This window comes from Micromys minutus (assembly GCF_963924665.1).
Source record: "Micromys minutus genome assembly, chromosome: 1".
NCBI lineage: Eukaryota > Metazoa > Chordata > Mammalia > Rodentia > Muridae > Micromys > Micromys minutus.
In genome coordinates this window covers 183,749,966-183,774,762 of record NC_137969.1, presented here as the reverse complement: position 1 = coordinate 183,774,762, position 24,797 = coordinate 183,749,966, and the positions used below count along the sequence as shown (strand labels likewise).

The 24,797-nt window shown below is 36.1% G+C and overlaps 1 protein-coding gene across 6 annotated transcripts in view; it reads right to left on the bottom strand.

Moving 5' to 3' along the window:
• The window catches only part of DGKB (diacylglycerol kinase beta), a gene marked incomplete at its 3' end in the record, with an annotated part of 654,267 nt that extends 629,839 nt beyond the window's left edge, over nucleotides 1-24,428 (bottom strand). For all 6 annotated transcript variants that reach the window (XM_080942285.1, XM_080942284.1, XM_080942287.1 and 3 more), the window contains exon 1: nucleotides 24,328-24,428. In XM_080942285.1, coding sequence (XP_080798411.1) covers nucleotides 24,328-24,397 — 70 coding nt within the window. In that variant the 5' untranslated portion in view covers nucleotides 24,398-24,428. The remainder of the gene's footprint in view (nucleotides 1-24,327) is intronic.
• Between the last annotated feature and the right edge of the window lie 369 nt (nucleotides 24,429-24,797).

Genomic DNA, 24,797 nt, shown 5'->3' with positions numbered 1-24,797 from the left:
CTCCGATATGGCCCCTGAGTATGAAAAACAGCAAAGCTTTTTAAAGACAGATCCATAAACACTTACAAAGCATTTGATCACTAGATGAATATTTTTAAGTTCAGCATAGATTTTGTTAAAGAATTCACTAATATAAATACAGAAATAATGAACATCCATACATAAATACTAACTACATATAAGAGTAAAAAATATGACAGGGTTTTGTGGGCACATTATACCAGGAAAAAGAAGTACAAGCAGCCAGAAGAAGCTAAAGTTTTGAAAAATAAAAATGTTGTCTGCGGAAAATTAAAGCAGAAAACATAACTAAAAGAGTAGGTGAGAAGACTGTGTGACTGAATAAAGTACACCAAAAAGAATATGGTGTGGCAGTTTAAAGGTGGGACCAAGAGTGCTCCTGTAACTTTACAGGGAGTAGCAAGCTGGCCCTTTCTTTACATATTATGAATCTTTTTTTTTCACCCACTCAAAACTTTACTTTTAAAAAGAGGGATACATATACAATTTTTAAAAAGCATTTTGACATAGCGCTATATAAATATTTTTGGTCAATAATTAATTCTTTTTTTTCTATTAACAGAACATTTAATCCTCATGGTACCTTCAAAAAATTGACCATATAACCGGTCACAAAACAGGCTTCAACAGATACCAGAATATTGAAATAATCTTATGCAACCTATCAGACCACAATGGACTAAGGCTGTTCATCAATAACAATGAAAACAACAAAAAGCCCACATACACCTGGAAGATGAACAATGAACTACTTAACAATAACTTCGTCAAGAAAGAAATAAAGAAAAAATTAAAGACTTTCCTTTTTTTTGAACAACTTTATTTTAAAAAAACAAAGATAAATGTACAAATTTTAAGCATTTTTGCATAAAAATTTACAAATGCATTTTTGTCAGTACTTGGCTTTGGTTTTTTTCCAAAGGTTTGAAAGTTTTAAGGTCTTACTAGTTACAATGAGCATAAAGTAAATGTAAAACAGAATGTAACCCGTAATTAGGCAAAGTTTTCTTGGTGTGTAAGGATTGAGCATAATGTTTTTTTCTTTTCTTTTTTTCTTTTCTTTCTTTCTTTCTTTCTTTCTTTATTTATTTTGTTTTTGAACTTCACACAGTCTGTGAGTGGTTTCTGGGGTGTTCATAGCTTTCTGGGATTAGTATCCGATTATCAGGGACTGCATATTATGTCTGTTCTTTTGTGACTGGGTTATCTCATTCAGGATGATATTCTCTACATGCATTCATTTTCTTAAGAATTTCATTAAGTCATTATACTGTGTTGTCAAGTTGCTAGTGTATGCTCTCTCCAGTTTCTTTTTGGAAGCACTCAGATCTATGAGTTTTCCTCTCAGTACTGCTTTCCTTGCATCCCATAGGTTTGGGTATGTCCTTTATTCATTTTCATTGAATTCTAGAAAATTCTTAATTTCTTTCTTTATTTCTTTTTTGACTCTGCTATCATTTAATAGAGCATTGTTTAATTTCCATGTGTATATGGGCTTTTTGTTGTCTTTCTTCTTATTAAAGACCAGCCTTAGACCATGGTGATCTGAAAGGATGCATGGGAGTATTTTGATCATCTTATATTGATTGAGGCTTGTTTTGTGACCAATTATGTGGTCAATTTTTGAGAAGGTTCCTTGAGGTGCTGAGAACAAGTTGTATTCTTTTATTTTAGGATGATATGTTCTGTATATATCTAATAATTCCAGTTGGTTCATAACCTCTGCTAGTTTTACAGTGTCCTTGTTCAGTTTCTGTTTCCATGATCTGTCCATTGGTGAGAGTGGGGTATTAAAGACTCCCACTATCATTGTGTGGGATAAAATGTATGTTTTAAGCTTTAGTAGGGTTTCTTTTATGAATATGGGTGCTTTTGTAGTTGTAGCATATATGTTAAGGATTGAAAGTTCCTCCTGACAGATTTCCTCTGTAATGAGTAAAAAGTGCCCTTCCTTATTTATTTTGATAAATTTTGGTTGAAAATCTACTTTATTCGATATTAGAATGACCACTCCAGCCAGCATCTTGGGGCCGTTTGCTTGGAAGTTTTTTCCCCAACCTTTTACTCTGAGATAGTGTCTGTCTTTGTCTCAGAGATGAGTTTGCTGTATGCAGCAAAATGCTGGGTTTTGTTTATTTACCCAGTCTGATAGCCTATATCTTTTTACTGAAAAGTTGAGTCCATTTATGTTAATAGATATCAAGGAATAGTGGTTGCTGTTTTCTGCTATTATTGCTTTTGTAGGTTGAATTGTGCCTGTGTGTCACTCTTCTTTTGGTTTTCTTGCTTAGGTGTTTTCTTGTTTTTACTAGGATGTAGGTCCCTTCATTGTATTGGGTTTTCTTCCTATAATTCTTTGTAGTGTTAGGTTTGGGGTCAGATATTGTATAAATTTAGTTTTGTCTTGGAATATCTTAGTCTCTCTATCTATGGTGATTGATAGTTTTGCTGGGTATAGCAACTTGGGCTGGCACTTGTCCTCTTTTAGTGTCTGCATGATGTTTGTCCAGGCTCTTCTAGGTTCATAGTCTCTGTTGAGGAATTGGGTGTGATTCTGATTGGTCTGCCTTTATATATTACATGACCTTTTTCCCTTACTGCTTTTAGTATTCTTTCATTGCTTTGGGCACTTGGTGTTTTGACAATTATGTGTCGGGAGGAATTTTTTTTCTGGTCCAACCTATTTGGAGTTCTGTAGGCTTCTTTTATGCTCGTGGTCATCTCATTCTTAAGGGTAGGGATATTTTCTTCTACGATTTTGTTGAAGATATTTACTGTGCGTCATATTTAATATTCTTCACCCTCTTCTATTCCTATTATCCTTAGGTTTGGTCTTCTCATTTTGTCCTGGATCTCCTGGACATTTTGGGTTAGGACCTTTTTGGTTTTTGCATTTTCTCTGACTGTTTTGTCTATGTTTTCAATGTTGTCTTCGGTCACCGAGATTCTCTCTTCCATCTCTTGTAGTCTGTTGGAAATGCTTGCATCTGTTACTCCTGATTTCATTTTTAGGTTTTCTACCTCTAGGGTTGTCTCTTTTAGTGTTTTCTATATTGTGTCCATTTCCGTTTTAAATTCCTTCTTCCATTCCTTCATCTCTTTGGTTCTGTTTAACTCTACTTCTTTGAGTTCTATGACTGTTTTTCTTGTTTCTTCTTTAAGAGCTTCTAATTCTTTATGCTTTTTCTCCCATTCTTGTTTAAGGATCTCTATCATCATCTTGAAGTAAGATTTCAGGTCGAAGTCTTCTTTTTCTGGAGTGTTTGGCATTCCACTGTTTGCTGTGATGTGAGAGCTGGGTTCTAGTGTTGCCAAGTTGTCTTGGTTTCCCTGGAGTATGTTCTTTGCTTTCCTTTTGCCATCTTGTTGTCAGTGATTTGTTCCTGCCTTTCCCTTGTTTCTGTCCTGTGTCCCTGGATCTCTCCTAGTCCAGGTGGCGGATGGTCCTAGTGCCTGTTCTGCACCCAAAAGCCCCTGGCTTGGAACAGAGGGCCCAATGCCAGGTTTCTGGTTTCCTGAACCAAGCAGGTCAGGGGCCCACTTTCCCAGCACTTGGCAGAAATCTCTCTACCCCCTGTTACTCAGAATGCCTTCTCCTGAGGCCTGTGTTCCTGGATCTCCTCTGTTCCTCGTCAGTACTTAATTCTTTTAGAGTTTTGATAGCATGCCTTGAATTCCCACTAGTTACCATAAGTATAAATATCTGTCAGGGACAGAATGTCACATGGAAACAGTTTTCTTGGTAAGTATAGATTAAGCATAATGATCTTTGAATAACAAAAATTGCCACAAGGCTATATACTTAGCTCATGGATTGTTAATGATTTAAGGTCCAGGAGTACCACATTCTGATGGGCTGCTATACATTTATTTATTTATTTTTTTAGCTTCATATGGCCTGTGAGTTTTTGGGGTGTTCAGAGCTTTCTGGGATTAGTATGCAATTATCAGTGACTGCATCATATGTCTGTTCTCTTGTGACTGGGTTATCTCACTCAGGATGTTATTCTCTAGATGCATCCATTTTCTTGGGAATTTCATAAAATCATTTTTTCTGATAGCTGAATAGTACTCCATCGTGTAAATATACCACATTTTTGTATCCATTCATCTACTGAAGGACATCTGGGTTCTTTCCAGCTTCTGGCTATTATCAATAGGGCTCCTATGAACACTGTGGTTCATGTGCCTTTATTATATGTTGGACCATCTCTGGGGTAAATGCCCAGAAGTGGAATAACTGGGTTTTCAGGTAGTACTATTTCCAATTTTCTGAGAAACCACCAGACTGATTTCCACACTGGTTGTACCAGTTTACAACCCCATTAACTCTGCATCCTCACCAGCATCTGCTGTCACCTGAGTTTTTGAACTTAGCTATTCTGACTGGTGTGAGGTGGAATCTTAGGGTTTATTTGACTTGCATTTCCCTAGTGACTAGGGATGCTTCTCAGCCATTCAATATTCCTTAATAGAGATTTTTTTTCTCTGTACCCCATTTTTCAATAGGATTGTTTGATTCTCTGGTGTCTAACTTCTTGATTCTTTGTATACATTGGATATTAGGCCTCTATCTAATGTGGGGTTGGTAAAAATCTTTTCCCAATCTGTTGGCTGATGTTTTGTTTTCTTGACAGTGATCTTAGCCTTACAGAAAAGTTGCAATTTTATTAAGTCCCATTTGTCGATTTTGTGGAGAGTGACATAGCTGCAAGTAATTCTTCCAAAAATTTTGCAAGCATCTTAGGGACTAGTATGTTAGGAGAGAGTGCACAGGAGACTGAGGACAATCATGAAAGTTGATACCGTCATCATCTAGGCGAGAAGGTGATATGTGAGTTTGCAGAGAAAGTGTATAATTTAAAAACGCTGAGATTTTGAGATTTAATGTCTTTACAGTTAGAATACTCAGAATTATAAATTGTTAGTTTTAAGGAATAACTTTTCTTCTTTATTTTATGGAAAGATAACAGTGTAAATTCAAAATATGGTATTATCACAAATTGAGAGATACTCTAAATAGTTTTGTGTGTGTGTGTGTGTGTGTGTGTGTGTGTGTGTGTGTGTGTGTGTGTCTGTGTGTGTTCATGGTGCAGAAAGGAATGAACAATTTCATTCTTAAGTAGTTAAATATGAAAATCCAATGAGCCATCCAATCGAGCTGTCAACTAGACAGCTTCACAGTTTAGGCATTGATTGAAAGAAAATTGACTAAGGAAACTAAATTTGGGAGACATTGCCACATATATACATGCTATTTAAAACCTTGGAACAGATGATCACACAGGAAATGAATTTGGAGTTCTCTACAGATTATAATCTAACGAGTTTACAGTTTGTAGGGAGAAAGTGAAGAGAAAATTGAAGAGACTATTCCAGATATAGGATTAAAAAAAAAAAAAACATGGGCTGAAAAGAAAGCAGGGAAAGGTATTGTCATTTAAGTCAAATAATTTGAAACTTGCGTGTAAAAATCAGTCAGAAACACTATATATTAAAACTATGTATGTGTGTTGACATTAAGAGTTATTATTTGCAGAACCTAGACAGAGAGCAATGGATGAGTAACAAGTAACATGTCTAATATTCCGGTGGCCAAACATTTCTCAAGCTAATAATGCCTACAGAATGATGAGGCAAACTAAGGAGACCTGGGGCTAGAAAGGAGATGAAATCATTCAGATAGTGAATAAAGCAACTAGGACAGCTACCAAAGCAAAACATTAGGCTCTCAAATGATAGGTCCCTGATAAAGGGACTCACAAGTATGAGAACAGAAATTGAAAACTTTCCACATAATAATGAATACCTGCTTCCATAAAACTTTTTTTGTTTTGATCTTGGAAATCAGAGATACCTTCAGGGAAAATATTTTTCTAGTGAAAATGTAAACTATCATGAGATGTACAATTTATTTCAACTTAATTCACTAAATATTTAAACCAATTCATATACTCTTATTGAATGAATGTTAAATGTAAAAATAAATTTGTCTTATCCTTTTTACACACATATAAAAACCTATATGTCTTCTCATATTGAGGTAAATTAACTGAGGAAAGCATTCAAAAACAGTAATTCAGGAAACAAAAATTTCAATAAAATTAATTTTGGCAGAAGGCAAAATCAGTAAATTAATACATAAACTATTGGAGTCTATCAGGGATAGTATACAATTTAATTGATTCCCTTAATCTATTTTTTAATTTTCTCAATTATACTCTTTATTCATAAAGTCACTAGATTAAAAACTGTTCTCTCAATTAACAAAATGATCCCTAAGGCATTCTGAATATAATTTATTTTCACATTGCTAGAAAAGAGCCTTTGGAGAAAAACCAGTTATTATACAATCTTATTGAATAAAAATTGCAAAACTGTAATCTTAACAAAACAGCTACAGTGTCCTCATATAAATAAAATAAAAAACGTTTTCATGCTTTTATCACAATTTTCTTTCATCAATTTAGATTACCTCTCTCTCCAAATACCTTCTTTCTCTTCTCTCTCTCTCTCTCTCCTCCCTCCTTCTCTCTCTTTGTCTCTCTCTCTCTCCTCTTTCTCTAATTATGACAGACAAATGTCAGTAGGGGTGTATCTTAGTTGCTCTTCTGTATCCTACACTAAATACCCTGAAAAGTGTTATATAATTAAAGGATTACTTGGTCTTACAGTTCTAAGGTAGAGTCCATAAAGAAAGGAATGATGTGGTTTTGAATGCTTGGAGGTATCTGGTCATCACATATCCACTAAATAGAAGTAGGAAGAGACTATGGCTCAGTGCCTGCCAGAGCTCAGCTCCTTCTTTCTGTTTTATAGAGTCCAGAATTTCCTACAAAGGGAATGGTCTAAAACATAAGATCTCAACTAGTGTAATCCAGATGATCCCTCACTGGGATTTGCTGTGTCAGATTCTAGATTTGTTCAAGTTGACAATTAACACTAACTATCTTCTGTGATCAAGAAAAGGATAGAAAGAAAAACAAAATTAAGAAAAAAATCAAAAATGGTAGAGCAAATGTATTTATTTCATGTAATAAAATTAGCAAGATAGTTCTGTATTTCTATTTCTTTTTAGAATTCAAAAAAGTATATTATATAATAAAAAACCTACAGTTGGCATCATTTTTAAGAATTCAGGTTTATTTTCTGTTCTCAACAATGAGAAACATTTTATATACTGTTTGTTATGAAAGAGAGACTTATCAGAGATTAGAATACAAATCATTTTTACATTAACTTCCTCAAAACTAACTGGTTTTTACTTTTTAAAATAATATTACATTTGTAATATAGTATTTTAATAATAATCATAATAGTTACTAGTCCTATATGTTTGCTGTTAGTGTGAATATAGTTAGGACACAGCTTAGATTACCTCACCTGTGTACATTATCAATAGCTTTTTGTAAATATTCGGTTTTTATATTGTATTTACACCCTACCTAAGATTCAAATAAAAATATCAATCATTATATAAATACTTTATATGACTGACATTTTTTTTAATGAACGACTTGACTGTCAAAAATAGACAAACATATTTCTCCTTCCGGAGAGTGATTACTTGGGTAAAAGTGACCTGGACTACATAGGACACTAAAGTGATCGTCTTCTCTTCTTTAACATCACAGGACTCGTGTGGTATGTGGATAAGATAATACAGATAATGAAACAAAGAAAAGAAAGGAAAAAAAAGAAATGTTATGTCTTACCCTTTGGCTTATGTATAGTTTAAACAGTAACTCACAATATTAATTGTGTGTGTGTGTGTGTGTGTGTGTGAGAGAGAGAGAGAGAGAGAGAGAGAGAGAGAGAGAGAGAGAGAGAGAGAGAGAGAGTTTATACCTAGCCTCCATTTAGTACATTCCATAGTAATTAGCAAGAAGACAGTGGAGACAACTTTGCTTGGGATTTCTGACTTGTGCAAAGGCCATACCTAAAACAGTCAGATTCGAGTTTATCAACTCTTTAAGGGGCTCTGCACTGTTGTTAAGTCAACTGCAATACAAGTTTTTATTCTAACCATGTTTCCACTTTTTATGTTTTTCCTTATGTATGAATTAAATTGGCATGGCCTAGGGGATTGGGCATTTGATACAGCTAGCAGACACTTTCCTTGCATTAGGATTGCTAAGTCCAGTGTTTGGTAAATGACCACATTGCATTTATGATATCTCAAAGTCTTCAAAAACTCCATAGATTCACAAAGGAAATGATGCCACAGTTTCCTAGAATATAGAATTGTGTTCCAGCAACTGAATGCAGGGGTCATGAATAATTTGGCCATAAAATATTTCAGAATATAGAACAACCAACCATTCAAAATTGGAACACAAGATGAGTGTGACGCTATGCATGCATGCATGTCACGCAAATTTACTGCAAACTTGGATCTCAGTAGACAGCATGCACTTTGCAAGCAATGCCTCTAAACTTCCTTGGTACAGACTAAGGACTAGATAGTGGGTTACACATTGCAACGATTTTATTGTATATATAAAGTGCTCTATTTTTGCAAAAATGTGATAAAATATATATATTATTAATTTTCATGCTTTAAACATTCAGCATATGTTCATCAAGTTATTATCTATTTATATTATTCTATTATAGATTTTTTATTTTTAAAATTGCTATTGGAGTTGTTGATGAGTTTAAAAGAGATTTTTAAGAGAAATTTGGCTCAAGATCAGGAAAAACTTTCAACCAGTTTTCAGTTCACTTTAAAAATTATTTTGCCAGATTTTACTATGTATATGAAATGGCACTTTTGTTGTTGGCACTTGTATATTATAATATAGAGCATCTTGAAAATAAATTTAAGTTATTATACATATTTATGCATCAATTATCCAACAGGATTTCATTATATGTGTAAAACAATTTCATTATTTGAACTAGAAAGCAGATTAGTTTTCAGATTCAGTGAATGATAATATTATATGTATATTAAGAATTTATAAAATATATTTCTTTATGATACAGGTGACAGCACATGCAGGTGAGGGTGTGGAGAAAGAGGAACACTCCTGCACTGCTGGTGGAATTAACAGCTGGTACAACCACTCTGGAAATCAGTCTGGAGGTTCCTTAGAAAACTGGACATAGCACTGCCTGAGGACCCAGCTGTACCGCTTAAAAAGCTTCATCATATAACAAGGACAGATTCTCCACCATGTGCATAGCTGCCTTATTTATAATAGCCAGAAGCTGGAAAGAACCCAGATGTCTTTCAGCAGAGGAATGGATACAGAATTTGTGGTACATATACAAAATGGAGTACTACTCAGCTATTAAAAACAATGACTTCATGAAATTCTTAGGCAAATGGATGAAACTACAATATATCATTCTGAGTGAGGTAACCCAGCCACAAAAGAACATGCATGGTATGCACTCACTAAGGGGATATTATTCGCAAAAAGCTCTGAATACCCAATAAACAATTTACAGACCAGGTAAAGCTCAAAAAGAAGGAATGCCAGAATGTGAATGACTCAGTTCTTCTTACATGGGAGAACAAACCAACCTTTGAGCACACATGGAGAGAGCCATGGCTCCAGTTGCATATGCAGCAGAGGACAGCATTGTCTGGCATCAATGGGAAGGCTTTTGCTCCAATGAAGGTTTGTTTTCCCAGTGTAAGGGAACATCGTCAAGGTGCTGAGGTGGAGAGGGTGGTTGAGAGATGGAGCACCTTCATGGAAGCAAGGGGAGAGGGTTGGAGGATTGGAGTAAGGAGAAAAGGGATACATATTTGATTGTAAATACAGAGAATAAAAATGAAAAACATTAATCTCAAAAATAAAGATTTATGAGTAGAAGAAGATTAGGAAGACCTCTTTCACTACAATCAGAGCTCACTGTGACTCCAACTTCTGCTTCCAGGTGCCTTTACATAGTCCCATCTCAACAATTGGCACCAAGTTGCAGCAACTTCACACTTCAGTTTTGTGAGTTTAAGACAATGATACTTCCTGTATACTGCTTTATCATATTCTATCAATAAGCCCCCCAAAACTTCAAATGGCCTTTTTTTGCTTGTTTATGAACTTAATCATGAGTAGAGAAGGCTACAGTAGAACACCTTAAGAGCAGACAAATGGGGCTTTTAGATCCAGCAACTGGAAAGTGCTGGACCTTAAGGGCTCTAGGGAATATCAGTGCTATAATGACTCACTGACCTCTGTAGCTAGAAGCACTAATGTGATTCAGAGAACAACCAGAGCAGAGCCAATACTATCAACAGTGGGAAACTATGAAGGGCTTAGTGTAAGCACTGCAGATCCTAACCTGAGGGGAGTTATATTGAGTCACTAGGCATTAAGATCTGTGACCCCACATCTACTCGTAGATGAACCTAATTTCATCTACTGCTGGATGCTGGGTCACTAGCATTCAAAGCCCTGAGCCGTAAGCTTTTTAATTTGAGGACATCTATGTTTGGAAGTAATCACTTTCAGGCTCAGTGCCATAGTGTTACTCTTGAAAACAGGGGTGAAAAAAAAATCTTTCGGCCTGAGCATTAATAATGCTACAGTCAGACTTAAATGTATAACTCTATAGCGCAGTTCTCATGCCCTGTGGGAAAAAAGCCTATGAGCTTGAAACATAACTCATGAGCCCCTGTCACTATTTATGATTTCCAGCCAAGTTAAAGAATGTGCCACACTTTGTGCCAAAATTGTGCATTCCCCAGAAAGCTCCAGAAAGCTTTACTGTGGTGTTTACACCAATGATCATTCATAACTGAAGAGTTTTGGAAGATGGACACCAACAGCAGGGACTCTGGAAATGGACTCGCTAAAAGAAACTAAATTTTACAAGTTAGAAACAATCAAACGTTTGTGTGTTTTTGCAAACAAATTTTTAATTTTTTCTATGAAAATTTTGGTAAGGGGCTTGTTACAAATATTGTGAGTTATATTTATTATCCAACATATGTAAAAATATCAGAGGTCTTTAGGTAGCAGGCCTATGAGAAAATTGACATAGTTGAAACACCCAGTGACTCTCTCTGTACAATTCTATCATATTTTATCAGGTGTGGACATCATAATATATATCAACCTCAACATATTTATCTATATCTATATTATCTCTATCTCTATTCATATCCATATTCCTGTCTATATCCAAATCCATATCTATCTATATTATAAAGATATAAATATAAATTTAGATTTAGACATGAAACAAGAAAGTAGCATAAAAGAACAATTTTAATAGTCATAGTTACACTTTAGAAATATAGATCCTGTAACACAAGTGAGTCACAGAAAGAAAGGTGTATGACTAAGGTCTGTGCTAGTACTAGAAATCAAATATTCGAAATGTTACAAAATGTCAGAATAAGTTCTTGACCACCTGGGAAAGATAACACAGAGCATTAACAATGTTGTCATACTTGAAAGATACAGTAATGGCACTAGAGAGTAAGGCAGAGTAAAAGATAGATATTTGAGTCTCAATAAAAAATCTGTCTGCCACAATACATGATTCATGACCTGTCAAACTCCTTTTCTCTAAAGTACTTGAACATTCTGTGGCTTTGATTAAATCCAAGGGGGGAAAATCAAGAGTCTCTGGGAAACTAAGAAAATAATAAAATTATTTCAAGAGGTAACACTCCTATATCAAATGAGGAGGTACGTCCAACAGCTGAGATTATGGTGCATATTATGAACAGTTGGAATGTGATCTTCTAGCCTTCAGAGGGGTGGTATCATGGTTAATCTAACTGGATTCCCATAAAAAAGACAGGTGTCTTACATATAGGTGAGCAGGCAGTAAATACTAACCTTAGGCCACACAGTGCAGACAAAGGAGGTCACATAGGGGCCAATCAGCCCTTAATTTGGAGTCACTACAATGTGGTAGACAGGTGGGCAAGAAATAGAAGCGCAACAGGTTAAACATTATTAAAAAAAAGATTGAACTGGAGTCGCAAAGATGGAGAGTTGTTGTGAGCAGCCAGCCCCTCCACCTGAGGCTACGGAGAAATCCTAATGCTTGCTGCCACTGAAGGCCATGTCGAGCTCTGTGGCTATGCAATGCAACCACGGGAGTTCCTGCCAATATCCTCGGTGTGTATCCCATGAGCAATCACAGAAGTCACTGGTCGGGGCAGCCATCAGTAACCATACTGAAATCCAGAGTCTAAACAGAACTTGCCCAGCCCCTCAATGGCTGTAGTACTCTGGGAAGCTGGCCCTGGTTCTCACCGTCCACAGCAGCACTCAGGAGAGCCAGCCCTGCATCTTACCTGCACCGGACAACAGAGCTGGCCCTGGTGGTGGAACACACATGTGCCAGCCTCTATGGTGGATAGAATAGGACTGATCTTCTACCATTCCTCTGCCAGGAGGCTGTAGAGCTCCAAGAATCCCTTCCTAAGGGATGCTTTGCCATATGTAAGGTCATGAGAGCAGGGTTGCTGGCCCTGCTACACACCAGCTGTAGCACTAGGTAAGGTAGGTCCCGCCCCTCACCTTGGCACCATAATAAGCTGGACCAAGTGGCAGGGTGCAGGTATGCCAGTCCTAAACCCTAAACACCAGAGAACTGACCCAGTCACTCATCTGCTGTAGTGTGGTGTTGTGTGGGGGCAGAGTTGATAACCCATCCACTGCCCCTCACCACCTGCAGCGTCCAAGAAAGTCGGTCCTGGATCATGAGAGCCAGAGAACTGTCCCTGAACCTCAGTGGCTGCAGCACACAGGAGATCGGGCTCTGCACCTTGCCTGGCACCAGAGGGGAGCTGGTCCTGATGCAGCGAGGTGCAGCTGACATAGCCATGAGGGCATAAGAGAAGGGAGATGACCCTGCCTCCAGCACATGGCGACATTTAGTGTGCTCACTGGAACAGTACTGGAGAAGGTTCCCTCATGGAGAGAACCAGCAGGCTGAAGATCTCAGCTACCACTCAAGCACAGAATAAGGCCCAGCCCAAAATCTGCATCATCTGTGAACTGTTAGAAAGTGTGAAAGGGCCGGTCCTGAGGATCAAAACCTGCAGGATTTCCTTGGCACAGGACAACAACAGGATGACCAGCAGGAATCTCGGTGAGTATCCAGTGTTGACAGTATTAGTGAATCCAGGGAGATCTCAAATCAAACCAATGACTCAATGCAATAAGCATTTGCAAGTGAAAAAGTGTGAGAGAGGGGTATACTGTTGGACATACTAAGACACACTACAGCTCCCATGACGGGATGTTTTTCCATGCTTTATTTTTTTTTTTTAATTTTTATTTTGGGAGTTGGAGGGGTTGCAAGGTTAGAGGAATGATAAGAGGAAATAGAGAAATAAATGGTACTGCAGTGCGTGAATAGGAAATTTAGAGTCAATAAAAGTTTTAAAATTCTATAAAAGAGAGAGAAACAGACAGAAAGGGAGAAAGGGAGGGAGGAAAGGATAGAGAGGGAGAGAGGGGGAGAGAAAGAGAGAGAAGAGGAGAGGAGAGAGAGAAGAAGAGAAGAGGAGAGGAGAGGAGAGGAGAGGAGAGTAGAGGAGAGGAGAGGAGAGGAGAGGAGGGGGGGGAGCCCATAAAAGAGTCAGGAGAGAGGAGATCTTTTCTTTAGATGGATGTATTTAAGCTCTCATTTTTTATGAGTATGATCCAAAAATTCTCAACAAGTTGATTCATTTCATGAATATGAAAGTATATGAACTTCCTACAATGGAAATGGAAGGCACAATTGGGATGTACCGTGAACCTGGGAGTATGGGGAAGGGAATGGATCAGACCAGAAATGAAGCAGACAAATAAGCAATCCAAGAAAGCTTTACTCTGCAAGGAAGCCTAAGAGGCAGTTAAGCATATCCATCACCCCTGGACACTGTGGTGTTAATTGTTGCTTTTAGCTTCTGTGTTGAAAGAAACCTATAGACTTGCCTCATGTTCTGTGGATATCACACACAAAGATACCAGCCCCCTGCCTGCATTCCAGTATTTTAAGTATCTTTTCCACCATATATTTTATAAGAATCTTGAGCCGAGATCAAGCATTTTTATTGTCCACAGTAAAAAATGCAAAGCTCCTTAACTCAGAGTTTTTCCCCACAACTTGATTTTCTGCCTGCATATATGTTCATGTTTTCTTTTTATGTTTTCTTATGGAGCCGAGTAACAAGTCTTTATATATATGAGGCACACACAGCTTACTCTGTGAGGGTGAGGGAAGCCTTTTTCCTCTAACCCAGAGGTACTGCATCTTCTAGCAGTCAGGAATCTCCAGCAGGCTAACATATTACATCATCAATAGGGTAAAATTGCAGATCCTCAAAACTTGGCAGTATTCATCTATATAAAATCTAGTTTGGGGAGTGAGAAATTGGGCCTTCTGAGACATGGGAAGGTTTTAGAGCAGCTGTGGGATTCGAAGATGAACTGTATGAAAGAGGTAAAGGAGAGCTGTTTTGTGCAGGAGACCATATCTCACAAAGTCTCAAAGAAACAAAGTACATTATTCAGCAAATAATAAAAATAGAAATATGTACTTATGAGAAGCAGAGATACTGAACTCCAGGGAAAGGAAATATAGTTGAACAAAAACTCAGAGCACTGTTATAGTAACAATAGAAGTGATAATTAGCTTATTCTGGTAGCTTGCTGTTTACTAGGCAATTCCATACACAATATTTTATCCCTGTCTTATGAAACTCTTTTGAGATAGTCTATTTTATTTCCTTAATTACATAGCAGAGGAGATTAAAGTTTAAGAAGGTTATATAACTTGTCTAAACCTCAAACTACTGTTTGGAAAATAAGCACTATCAATAGAACCAGGGAAATTAAATCAAAACCAAAATGAAAGCAAGACTTGCCCGTAATTTTACAATATTTTCTTACAAACTTTGCTTCTTTTAAAAGGAATCTTCCACTCCAGTTTTGCTCTCTGTAAAACCTTATTTTTCTCTCGTGAAAACAATAAAATCTATGTACTCAAGTAACACATTTTAGCTATGCCAGTCCCTTTTCTATTTCATCTACAATGAGCTCATATGTCTTCTCCCAAGTGCTTCTTCTCCATTCATTCATGGCACCTACTGTATAGTAAAGAAGTAAAAATTAGCCCAAAAGTTATTTTTGTTTCTACTTGATGGATTTTAGTCCCTCCTTTGATTGTTTCTTTCCATCTGTTCCTCTTGGGTGTATTTGATTCTTTTTGTTCTAGAGTTGTCAGATGTGCTATCAGCTGCTATGTATGCTCTATTCAGTTTCTTTTTGAAAGCACTCAGAGCAATGAGTTTTCCTCTTAGCACTACTTTCATTGTGTCCCATAAGTTTGGTATCTTGTGTCTTTATTTTCATTAAATTCTTAAAAGTCTTTAATTTCTCTACTTCTTCCTTGACCAAGTTATTTTTGAGTAGTGCATTGTTTATCTTCCATACATATGTGGGGTTTCTGCTTCTTTTGTTCTTACTTAATACTGGCCTTAATTCACTGTGATCTGTTAGGAAGTGTGGGATTATTTCACTCAAAGTTTACTGTTGATGCCTGTTTGGTTTTTGATTACATGGTCAATTTTGGAAAAGGTATCATGAGATGGTGAGACCAGTCATATTCTTTTGTTTAAAAATAAAAATTTTTATTGATATCTGTTAAATTTACTTGGTTCATAATTTCTGTAAGTTTTACACTGTTTTTGTTTAGTTTTTGTTGCCATGATCCGTCCATTGATGAGAGTAGGCTGTTAAAGTCAAAGCAATGTGTGCTTCGAGCTTTAGTAGAGGTTTTTTTTGTTTTTGTTTTTGTTTTGTTTGTTTTTTTTTTTTTTTTTTGTCTTTTGTTTTTTTTTTTTTTTTTTTTAAATGATTTTGGGTACCCTTGCATTTGGAGCATAGATGTTCCAAATTGAGAATTTATCTTGGTAGATTTTTTTGATGAGAATGAAGTATCCTTCCTTATCTTTTTTGATAACTTTTTGTTGAAATTCAATTTTATTCAATATTAGAGAAGCTACTCAAAAGTCTTTCTTGGAACCATTTGCTTGGCAAATTTTTCCAGCCTTTTATTCTGATGTAGTGTCTGTCTTTGTACCTGAAGTGTGTTTTCTGTATGGAGCAACACGCTGGGTCCTATTTATGTATCCAGTCTATTAGTCTATGTTTCTATATTAAGGAATTTAGTCCATTGATGTTAGAGGAAAAATTATGTTTTTGTGCATATCTTCTTATGGGTAGGTTGAAATAAGATTACTTTATTACTTTTTCTAGACGTATTTTGTTGTTCTGACTTTCTATGCTAAAGAAGAGAAATGCAAAAGTGTAAGCCACACAACCCTATTTTCCCCAAGTGCTTTTGTCATGATATTTTGACACTGCAGTAAAAAACCTAAGACACTAATCCTTTACTTCTTTCCCACACAGTGCTCCCTACTGTTTCCCCCTTCTTTCTTTCTATTACAGTGGACTTCCTAGGCCATCTTTTATATGCTCTTGATTTGATAACCACTCCCAGTGCAATGGCACACCACTCTATATCCTTGAGTCTGGATTTATCTTGATCTTCAAATATATATGTCAAAATATATACTTTATATTTCTGTATAAATCTTTGTAGAATCATATAGCTCAAATGTTGAAAATAAAAAAAAATTTACTTTGTTATATACTCTATCTCACTGTCAAATGAATCACACTGATTTGGGTATACAAAATTAGTACAGCATCTCATTTCAGTAGAACTCAAGTATAACTAGAAAGTATGTTGTTTCATTTTTCTCCAAATTCTCTCTCATATGTGCTCTGCTGTTTCAATGTCCTGTGAAACTGCATATATTTATTTATATAATATATATATATATATATATATATATGTTATATATATATAAATTTATTTATATATGTATAATGTATATATATACACTTTCAGCTTAAATTTTAATATTTAATATTATTTTACTATCTCCAAATTAGTAACCTCAGAGTCTTTCAATGATAAAATTTTACTGAATTTTTGACATTTACTAAAAGTTCTTATAGTCACCTTTGTGATTATTAATGACTTCCTCACACTTTCTCTCAGGACTTATCTGTATGTCCATGTACACAGAGGCATAATAGGCAAAGGTAAGCTTATACACCAATAATTACTTCACGTTCTGTTCAGATGAACAGCATTTTCTTAATCCTTTTATATCTGTCCTGTTAACTACATATATTCGCTGCTTCTGTAATCTCTATATAATATTGTCAGTTAAAATTAAAGTCTCATTGCCTTTTAGCTTCTACCAAGATGGAGAACTATTCAACGATTACAAACAATGACTTTATGAAATTGGCTGACAAATGAATGAAATGTGAAAATATCATCCTGAGTGAGGCTAACCAGTGATTAAATACACACATGATATGTATTCACTGATAAGTGGACATTAGCCAAAAAGAAGCTCAGAAGACCCACAATACAATTCAGAGACCATATAAAATCTAAGAAGCAAGAAGATGACAACAAAATGTGTATGCTACAGTCCTACTCAGAAGAGGGGAGAACATAATCCCTAGGAAGTGTAGGAAGAGGAAAATCCAGAAGGGAGAGAGTTTGCGGAGGGGGAGGGGGTGAGTTCAGAAGGAGGAGGTGGGAGAGAAGTACAGAGGGTCAGAAATTGGAAATCAGGTGTGTAGCAGTGATGAAGAGGAACTGGGAGAAGCCACTAGAAAATCCAAGATGCCAGGGACCCAAGAGTTTCCCAGGACCATAACAGAGAGGACATTAGTCAAAATATTCAACAAAAGTGAGATAAAACCTGTAAAGACCATACCCAGTGGATAGGCACAGCCCCGGCTGAGGGATGGGGCACCCACCTACTTTAAAAACCGTAATCCAGAATTTTTCCTGTCAAAAGGAAATTCAGCTACAAAGAGTTGAGCAGAGAGATTGAAGGAAAGGTCATCCAGAGTCTGCCCCACCTAGGGTTTCATTCCATCTTCAGATACCAAACACAGACAAAATTGCTGATGACAAAAGTGCTTACTGAAAGGAGCCTGGTATATCTGTCCTCTGAGAGGCTGTGCCAGAGCCTGACCAATATATATGCTCATTTACACTGCCAAACATCAGACTGAGTGCAAGAACCCCAATGGGGAAGTTAGGGCAAGAACTTTAGGAGCTGAAGTAAGGGGTTTGCAACCCCAAAGGAAGAACAGCAATATAAACCAACCAGACTCCCCAAAGCTATCAGGGCCTAAACCACCAACCCAAGGGTACACACTGGGCAGGGTTGTGGGCATGGCTACTACTGGATATGTAGCTAAGGATTCCCTTATTGGGCATTAGTGGGTGAGCCCTTTGGTCATATGGGGGCTCTATGACCTAGGGTAGGAGAATGTTAGAGCACTGAGACAGTAGTGGATGGGCAAGTGGAGGAGCACTTTAATAGAAACAGGGGAAGAAGGAAAAATAGGGGATTCTTTAGAGGAAACTGGTAAGGGGACAATATTTGAAATGTAAATAATTAAAATAATCAATAAAAAAGAAAAAATGCTAAAAATTCATCAGAATTACATGTCTATGGGTTCTAAAATAATGGGAAAATATACTCATCACCTCCTTTTAGTGCAGTAAGATTTATTGATAAAAGAAAGAAGGTGACAGAAACAAGCAAACAACCAGGAAATTGAGTTTGAGGCACTTAGCAAACAGCCAGCAGAGCCAGGATGAGACAAAAGAGATTATGCTGCCAACATACATTCCAGAAATACAGTCTGGGTCAGGGCCAGGAGCTGGCACGTCCATCCATGTGAATCAGAAGAAGTAAGGTCAGAAATGAGAGATGAATCTAAAATAAGTCCTCAGATGCAAATTTTAGGCCAATACTGAACATAAAGTCAAAACATTGTAGGTAAGCCAAGACAGAATAATCAGAAGGTTTCAGTCAAAGGAGAAAAACAGATTAAGTAAAATTAAAGTATCTCAGTCACCAGCCTCATGATGCCAATCATAAGAGCACTGACAGCAAAGCACCTGAAATAATTCTGCACATTGAATTCTCAGAATTTTTGTGATACTAGGAAAGACACATACCAATGCACTGGGACTCAAATCCAGCTTTCTGTGACACCAAATTATGTGTCCTCAGACAGTATGCTAGCTAGCACTGTGCCATTTATCCTTTCATCTTGCACAAAGAGGGTAATTACTAGTAAGTGCCTTGTCCTCCCAAAATAGAGCTAATCTAGCACAAGGCAAGAGACAGAAGTAAAAGCAAATCTCAGCATGATAAATTAGAAAGAGAAATAGCATGTGATCTAATTTGTTTAACAATGAATTAAACACACACACACACACACAGCTAGGTCTCTTTACTTTCTTTCTTATCTTGCCTTATATGAACAAATCATAAAAACATGTTAGAATATGGGTTTGGTAAGATAAAGAATAGATCTCTTAAAATGAGAATGAGACATTTTTATTATCATATTTTAAGGATTTTTTCTATATCATCTAGATCATGTATATTATATATGACATAATATAATATATATTCTATTGATATTCTTTTTTTTTCTTCTTCTGCATTTTCTTTTTTTGGTGTATGGCTTGGAGGAATGAACAGAGGGCTTTAAATATGCTAAGTAAGCATTCTACCATCAAGGTTTACTCCTAGCCCTCCATGTATATAATAAAACAATAACGAGGGAGAATCAGTAAAGGGAACAATGAATCGTGAGTAAAGACTTAAATCTCCAACTTCATTACACAGAACGACAGTAAGATTTATGAATGACCCCTCCCAATTCATTGGTCTAGGAGACCCCTGTGTATATTGGTGTAAGAAGGAATCATTTGAACCTCATCTTTTCTATTACCTCACATGTTTTTCCACCAGTCTCTAGTTCTTTATACTGAATAAAAATCCTCTCTTTGGTTTTCGCCACCTAATTTCTAGAAGACCTGTTTTATGTTCCCATCGGGAAAGACACTCCAGGCTCCTCTTTAGCTTCCCCTTTTTTCTACACATACTTCATTTTATCATGAGTTTTCATAAAACACTCTCTGGTTCCACCAAAATTTCCAGTCAGCATGAATCAGCTAGAACAGATATGCTGCCCCAGCTCACAGGGAAATAGACTGACTGGTGTGCTGTGAGGAATAGATGTGACACGTGGAAGCTAGCAGTTTTGCCTAATAGCATTAAATGGACTATTTTCACAATATACTCTCTGCAGTGCCCCCACTGATCACTTGTTCATGAAATTAAAAGTGTGATGGCAAAATGTAAGGTATTTTCCTAAAAATAAAATGCACATTCTATTTCCAGGAAGTCAAGACATATCTTTCCCAAAGAGAAGATAACCACCAGAAGAGCATACCCACTTGACTTGGAAGGTTGGCCACAGGGAGGGTCCTATCTCAGTCTAACTCCTGGTGTTACACACAAAAAAACTTCACATCCCCTGAACCATTCAGAATGAGAATTTGGGGTGTTTCTCCTGAGTAACAAATATTGACCTCACATTCTGATCTGGTAACATTGGGACTAACAAGTTAGTTAGTGGCTAAAACATTTATTTTCCCTCATGTAGAAGAAAAAGGAAAAGAAATACAAAATATGAGTGTGGCTAGTGCATTTTAGATTGGTTTATTTTGGGCAACATTACTTATAGGCTATTTTTGACGTTATTTTTTATAAGGACAGTGTTTTGACCTCCATTGTCATTTACTTTGCCAAAGATCAAGGGTCAATCAGAAAAAATTTATTCCTCAGGGAAGATATTTCTTTCCACTTTGAATTATTGTAGATTTAATGAGATAATTCTTATAAATTGTTTAGAGTATGGCAATAGAAATATATTAGTTATAATGATGATTGTTTTATTAACCCTAGAGCAAAGGAAATATTTTGAGTTTAAAGTCTGTTTTTTTTAAAGAGATGAAAACCTTGTATTTAAGCTACATTCTGCAATGTTTAGTATTGTCAGCATGAGTTTGTTAATAATCAGGTTTGTAGCTCCATTGAATAGACTAAGATTCAGAATGCAATGAAGGAGAAAAGGTGAGAGGCCACTCTGTATATAGTCTATCTATCTATCTATTTATCTATCTATCTATCTATCTATCTATCTATCTATCTATCATCTACCCACCCACCTATTATTTATTTATTTCTTTTTCTTCTTCTCTTTCTTCCACCAGCTATCTGACTACCATGTTGTTATACTGACACTGAACAAAAATAAATATTTTCTTCATTAATAGTTTTTGCTCAAACATTTTGTGAAAGCAACAAAATCCTTATACAGTTTATACCACTAGCCAGTAAGTCAAGCAGGACCCTGCAGGGGCAGATACCTGTGATAATGGACCTTCAAATTTTCCTTTCATTTGTTGTCAGCTAAAACTTTATGGTACAAGCTGACCATTCCCAGAATCATTCCTGTTTATCACTTTAATCTCTCTGCTCTTAAATTAAGCATGCTCAGGAATGGATCAACTTGTACACATAGACCCTGTGAATAAAATCTCCATGTTCCCTCTGTCTGAGGAAGTCATTGCTTAGGAAATGACTCACAAACTGTCCTTGGCTACTTTAGGTAATGAATTTTTTTCACTGTTTTATGTCTTGACTGTGCTTATGTTACATTTGTGCTCACCAAGATAAGAAGCCATCTCATTTAGTTGCAATAACACTACAAAGACCAAAGCAAGATAGGAAGTCAATACTGTAAAATACTCGGGTTCAGGGCTGGGTATATACTTTAGCTGGTAGAATGCTTCCAAGCTATACTATAACCATTATATTTTATCCCAAATATATCTGAAATTGTTCGTGGAAGCAGAGATCTATAATCCCAGCATTTTGGAGATTGGGGCCAAAAAGATCCAAAGTTCAGGATTATTCTTGGCTATATCAGGAATATGAGGGCAGCCTGGGATACATAAGATATGTCTCAAAAAATAATACTAGTTTGCTTATAAAACTAAAGGCTTTTCATACTAAATCAGGCTGTCTTTCTTTCAAGTGAAGAAATTATAACCTGAATATGAACCTTAGGCACCTTATGAGGCACCTTAGTCTGCAATTCACATAATTTAACAAGTATCTACATTGCTGGCTGCTACAAACAGTATGACATTTATGAATGCTTGGAAATGCTCATCCCATAGCACAGTATTTTTCAAAAATATTTCACATGCAGTAAAATGCCCTTCCACACTGCCAGCATAAGGCTAATCTCAAATGACAACATTCAGGCAGATAATGAACCATTTGAAAATACAATGTCTCATGTACTCAGAAGTTATTTCTACTCATGACAAAACTTGGAGTCTCTTAACCCTTTGCTGTGTCCTGAAACCACAGCAGGAATCACAAACCCACCAATAATGAGATAATCTCAATTCTCTGCACAGCAGGAATGAGAGCTTTCTATCTTGTAACCACAGTTTGGATGACTTTATATAAAGTGCAGAGGCAGAAATTAAGCTTCCTTTCCACATCTCAATGAAAATGCTTCCCAGGGAGTGACTTAGTCTGCAACCCAAAACAGGAGCCTGGTCACAGCATGCTACAGACCTCCACAGCAGGCTGCACTTCAGCTGTCATCAGCATGTGAAGCCACAACACAAAAATAAAGCAGAAGTATTAGTGGGAGCTTCTCTATTGTGAACATGTTCTAGTCTGGTAGCAAGAGAAAAGACACTGACTCTCCATGCTCTGAAATGTGACACTCTTCTACTTGATTATTACAGTAAATTCACATAGCAGCACAACACATATTTCCTTTTCTTTCCCTCTCCTTCCCTTCTCCCCACACCTCTCCCGCCCCACCCCATAATATAGCAATTGTAAACAACTTCAGCAGTAGCAGCTTTCCATAATATTTCTTCAATATAGTTTATTCAATGTGATACTTTTAATAATGAATACTTCTATTATTTTTAACACTTATTGTTTGTGAGTACAGAAAATAATGTGCCAGAAATATTAGGAAAGTTACCCAGCGTGAGATGCAGGATTAGGATCTTAGCACACACCTTCAGTGTGCAGGTGGTACTACAGAGAGGGCCCTCCAAGTTTCACCCCATTCATCTCTTGTTCATTTTGAAAACAGTCAAGATGTCCAGATAGACACAGAGTTAAGGGTCTATTGTAGCAACATGGGGAGAATCCATAACCAGGTAGCAAACACAGAGTTGTATTCTCTAGGTTTGATTTTGCTTTCATTTTACTGTAAAGAATTTAATGAGATTATTCAATCTTCTCAAATATTCTACAGCCAAACTTTACTACACCAAAGCACACAAAATATGAATTATTTGATGTGCATAGTCTTAGCATGTTACAAATTTAATAATAGATCAAGAACTTATTAAAGAACTACTCATTAATGCATTTACAATAACAATTCATTGATGAAAGGTTAAAAGTTTAATATTAAGAAAATCGTATCAATATGGTACTTCTCTGATAGAATATTGAAGAATGTCAATTTCTAATGTTGTATTATAAGATAAAGACCATGATCTCTAAATGTCCAATAAGCCGAAGGCATGTACTGATGTTAAGAGAAGCCTGTTACTTATAATCATCACATCAGGAATATTTTCAGTTATTCTTAGTACTGGGAATTTATTACTAAAGATTGCATTCTAATCACTTTTCCACTTAATTAGCTAGGAAACTCCTAGAAGATTAATTAACATTTCTTTTGTTGTCTCCATAATTTGAGAAAGAACAGAAAATTTGATGATCTTGAAATCTCAACTAGTTTATATAGCATTCATAATTAATCACCAGTTTGTCTTCTTGTAAAATGATTATACATAAACCCATTCTGCACATATAATTTCAAGCTTAGGTTGAAATAGTCTACTGTACAGAGAACTGTCTTGGTTTATTCTTTGACAAACTAATTTAACGTGCTTAACATTCATCAGATCTTCTCTTTCATGGGAATTTATGATTGAAATTAGGCAAAATGTAGAGGCACAATGAGCCCGTGACTCAAAAAAAAAAGAAAGAAAGAACCAATAACAACCAACATAAATGATAATAATAACCCCTAATTTTTGGTTCTCTCTTTTATATTTCTTTTACTAGTAGTGTTTTCCAGGCTTGGTTTTGTAACCAATATGATGCTAGTTTTTTAATCTGATATTTGATTGAATGAACTCATTTTTTCAAAAGTTTATGGTAAAAGGATATCTTAAGGTGACCTGCTTGTGAATACAAAAAACATGCCTGTGTCTATTCTCAGGACAAATGGGATCTGTGATCTATTCTTGTAATGGATCATATTATATTTAACAAATGTCAAAAAATTAGACTATATCTTCTATATGAATACTTACATTCAGCATATTTCTGAAGTTGGGAAAATTCTGAGGGGCTGAGATGGGCCCATTTTTCCTGGTTTGTCATGATGTAGGTGATGAGGTCTGTACACAGCAGATAAGAGCTTCCTTATCCAGGTCTTGGTCAGGACTTTATGCCTCAAAGATATTACAAGGTGTGTTTCATGATGAAATAGTCTGGGCTTCCAGAATATACACTTTGTCCAAATGAAACTGCTGTTGGTGTTTGTAATGTCAATAATTTGTTAAAACACTGTGAAAAGAAAACATGAAAATGAAAAGATTAGCAATATTCATTAAGAAAAATGGTAAAGATTAAATGATAAGGATTATGTCTCCTAAACAATACATTATAGGTTTATCTTAATTTTCAAACTTTTCTACCTTTAATTATTAATGACATCCCATGTTCTTTCCCTAACATCAAGTCACATAAATCAAAGTAATATAGAGTACAAAATGTGAAG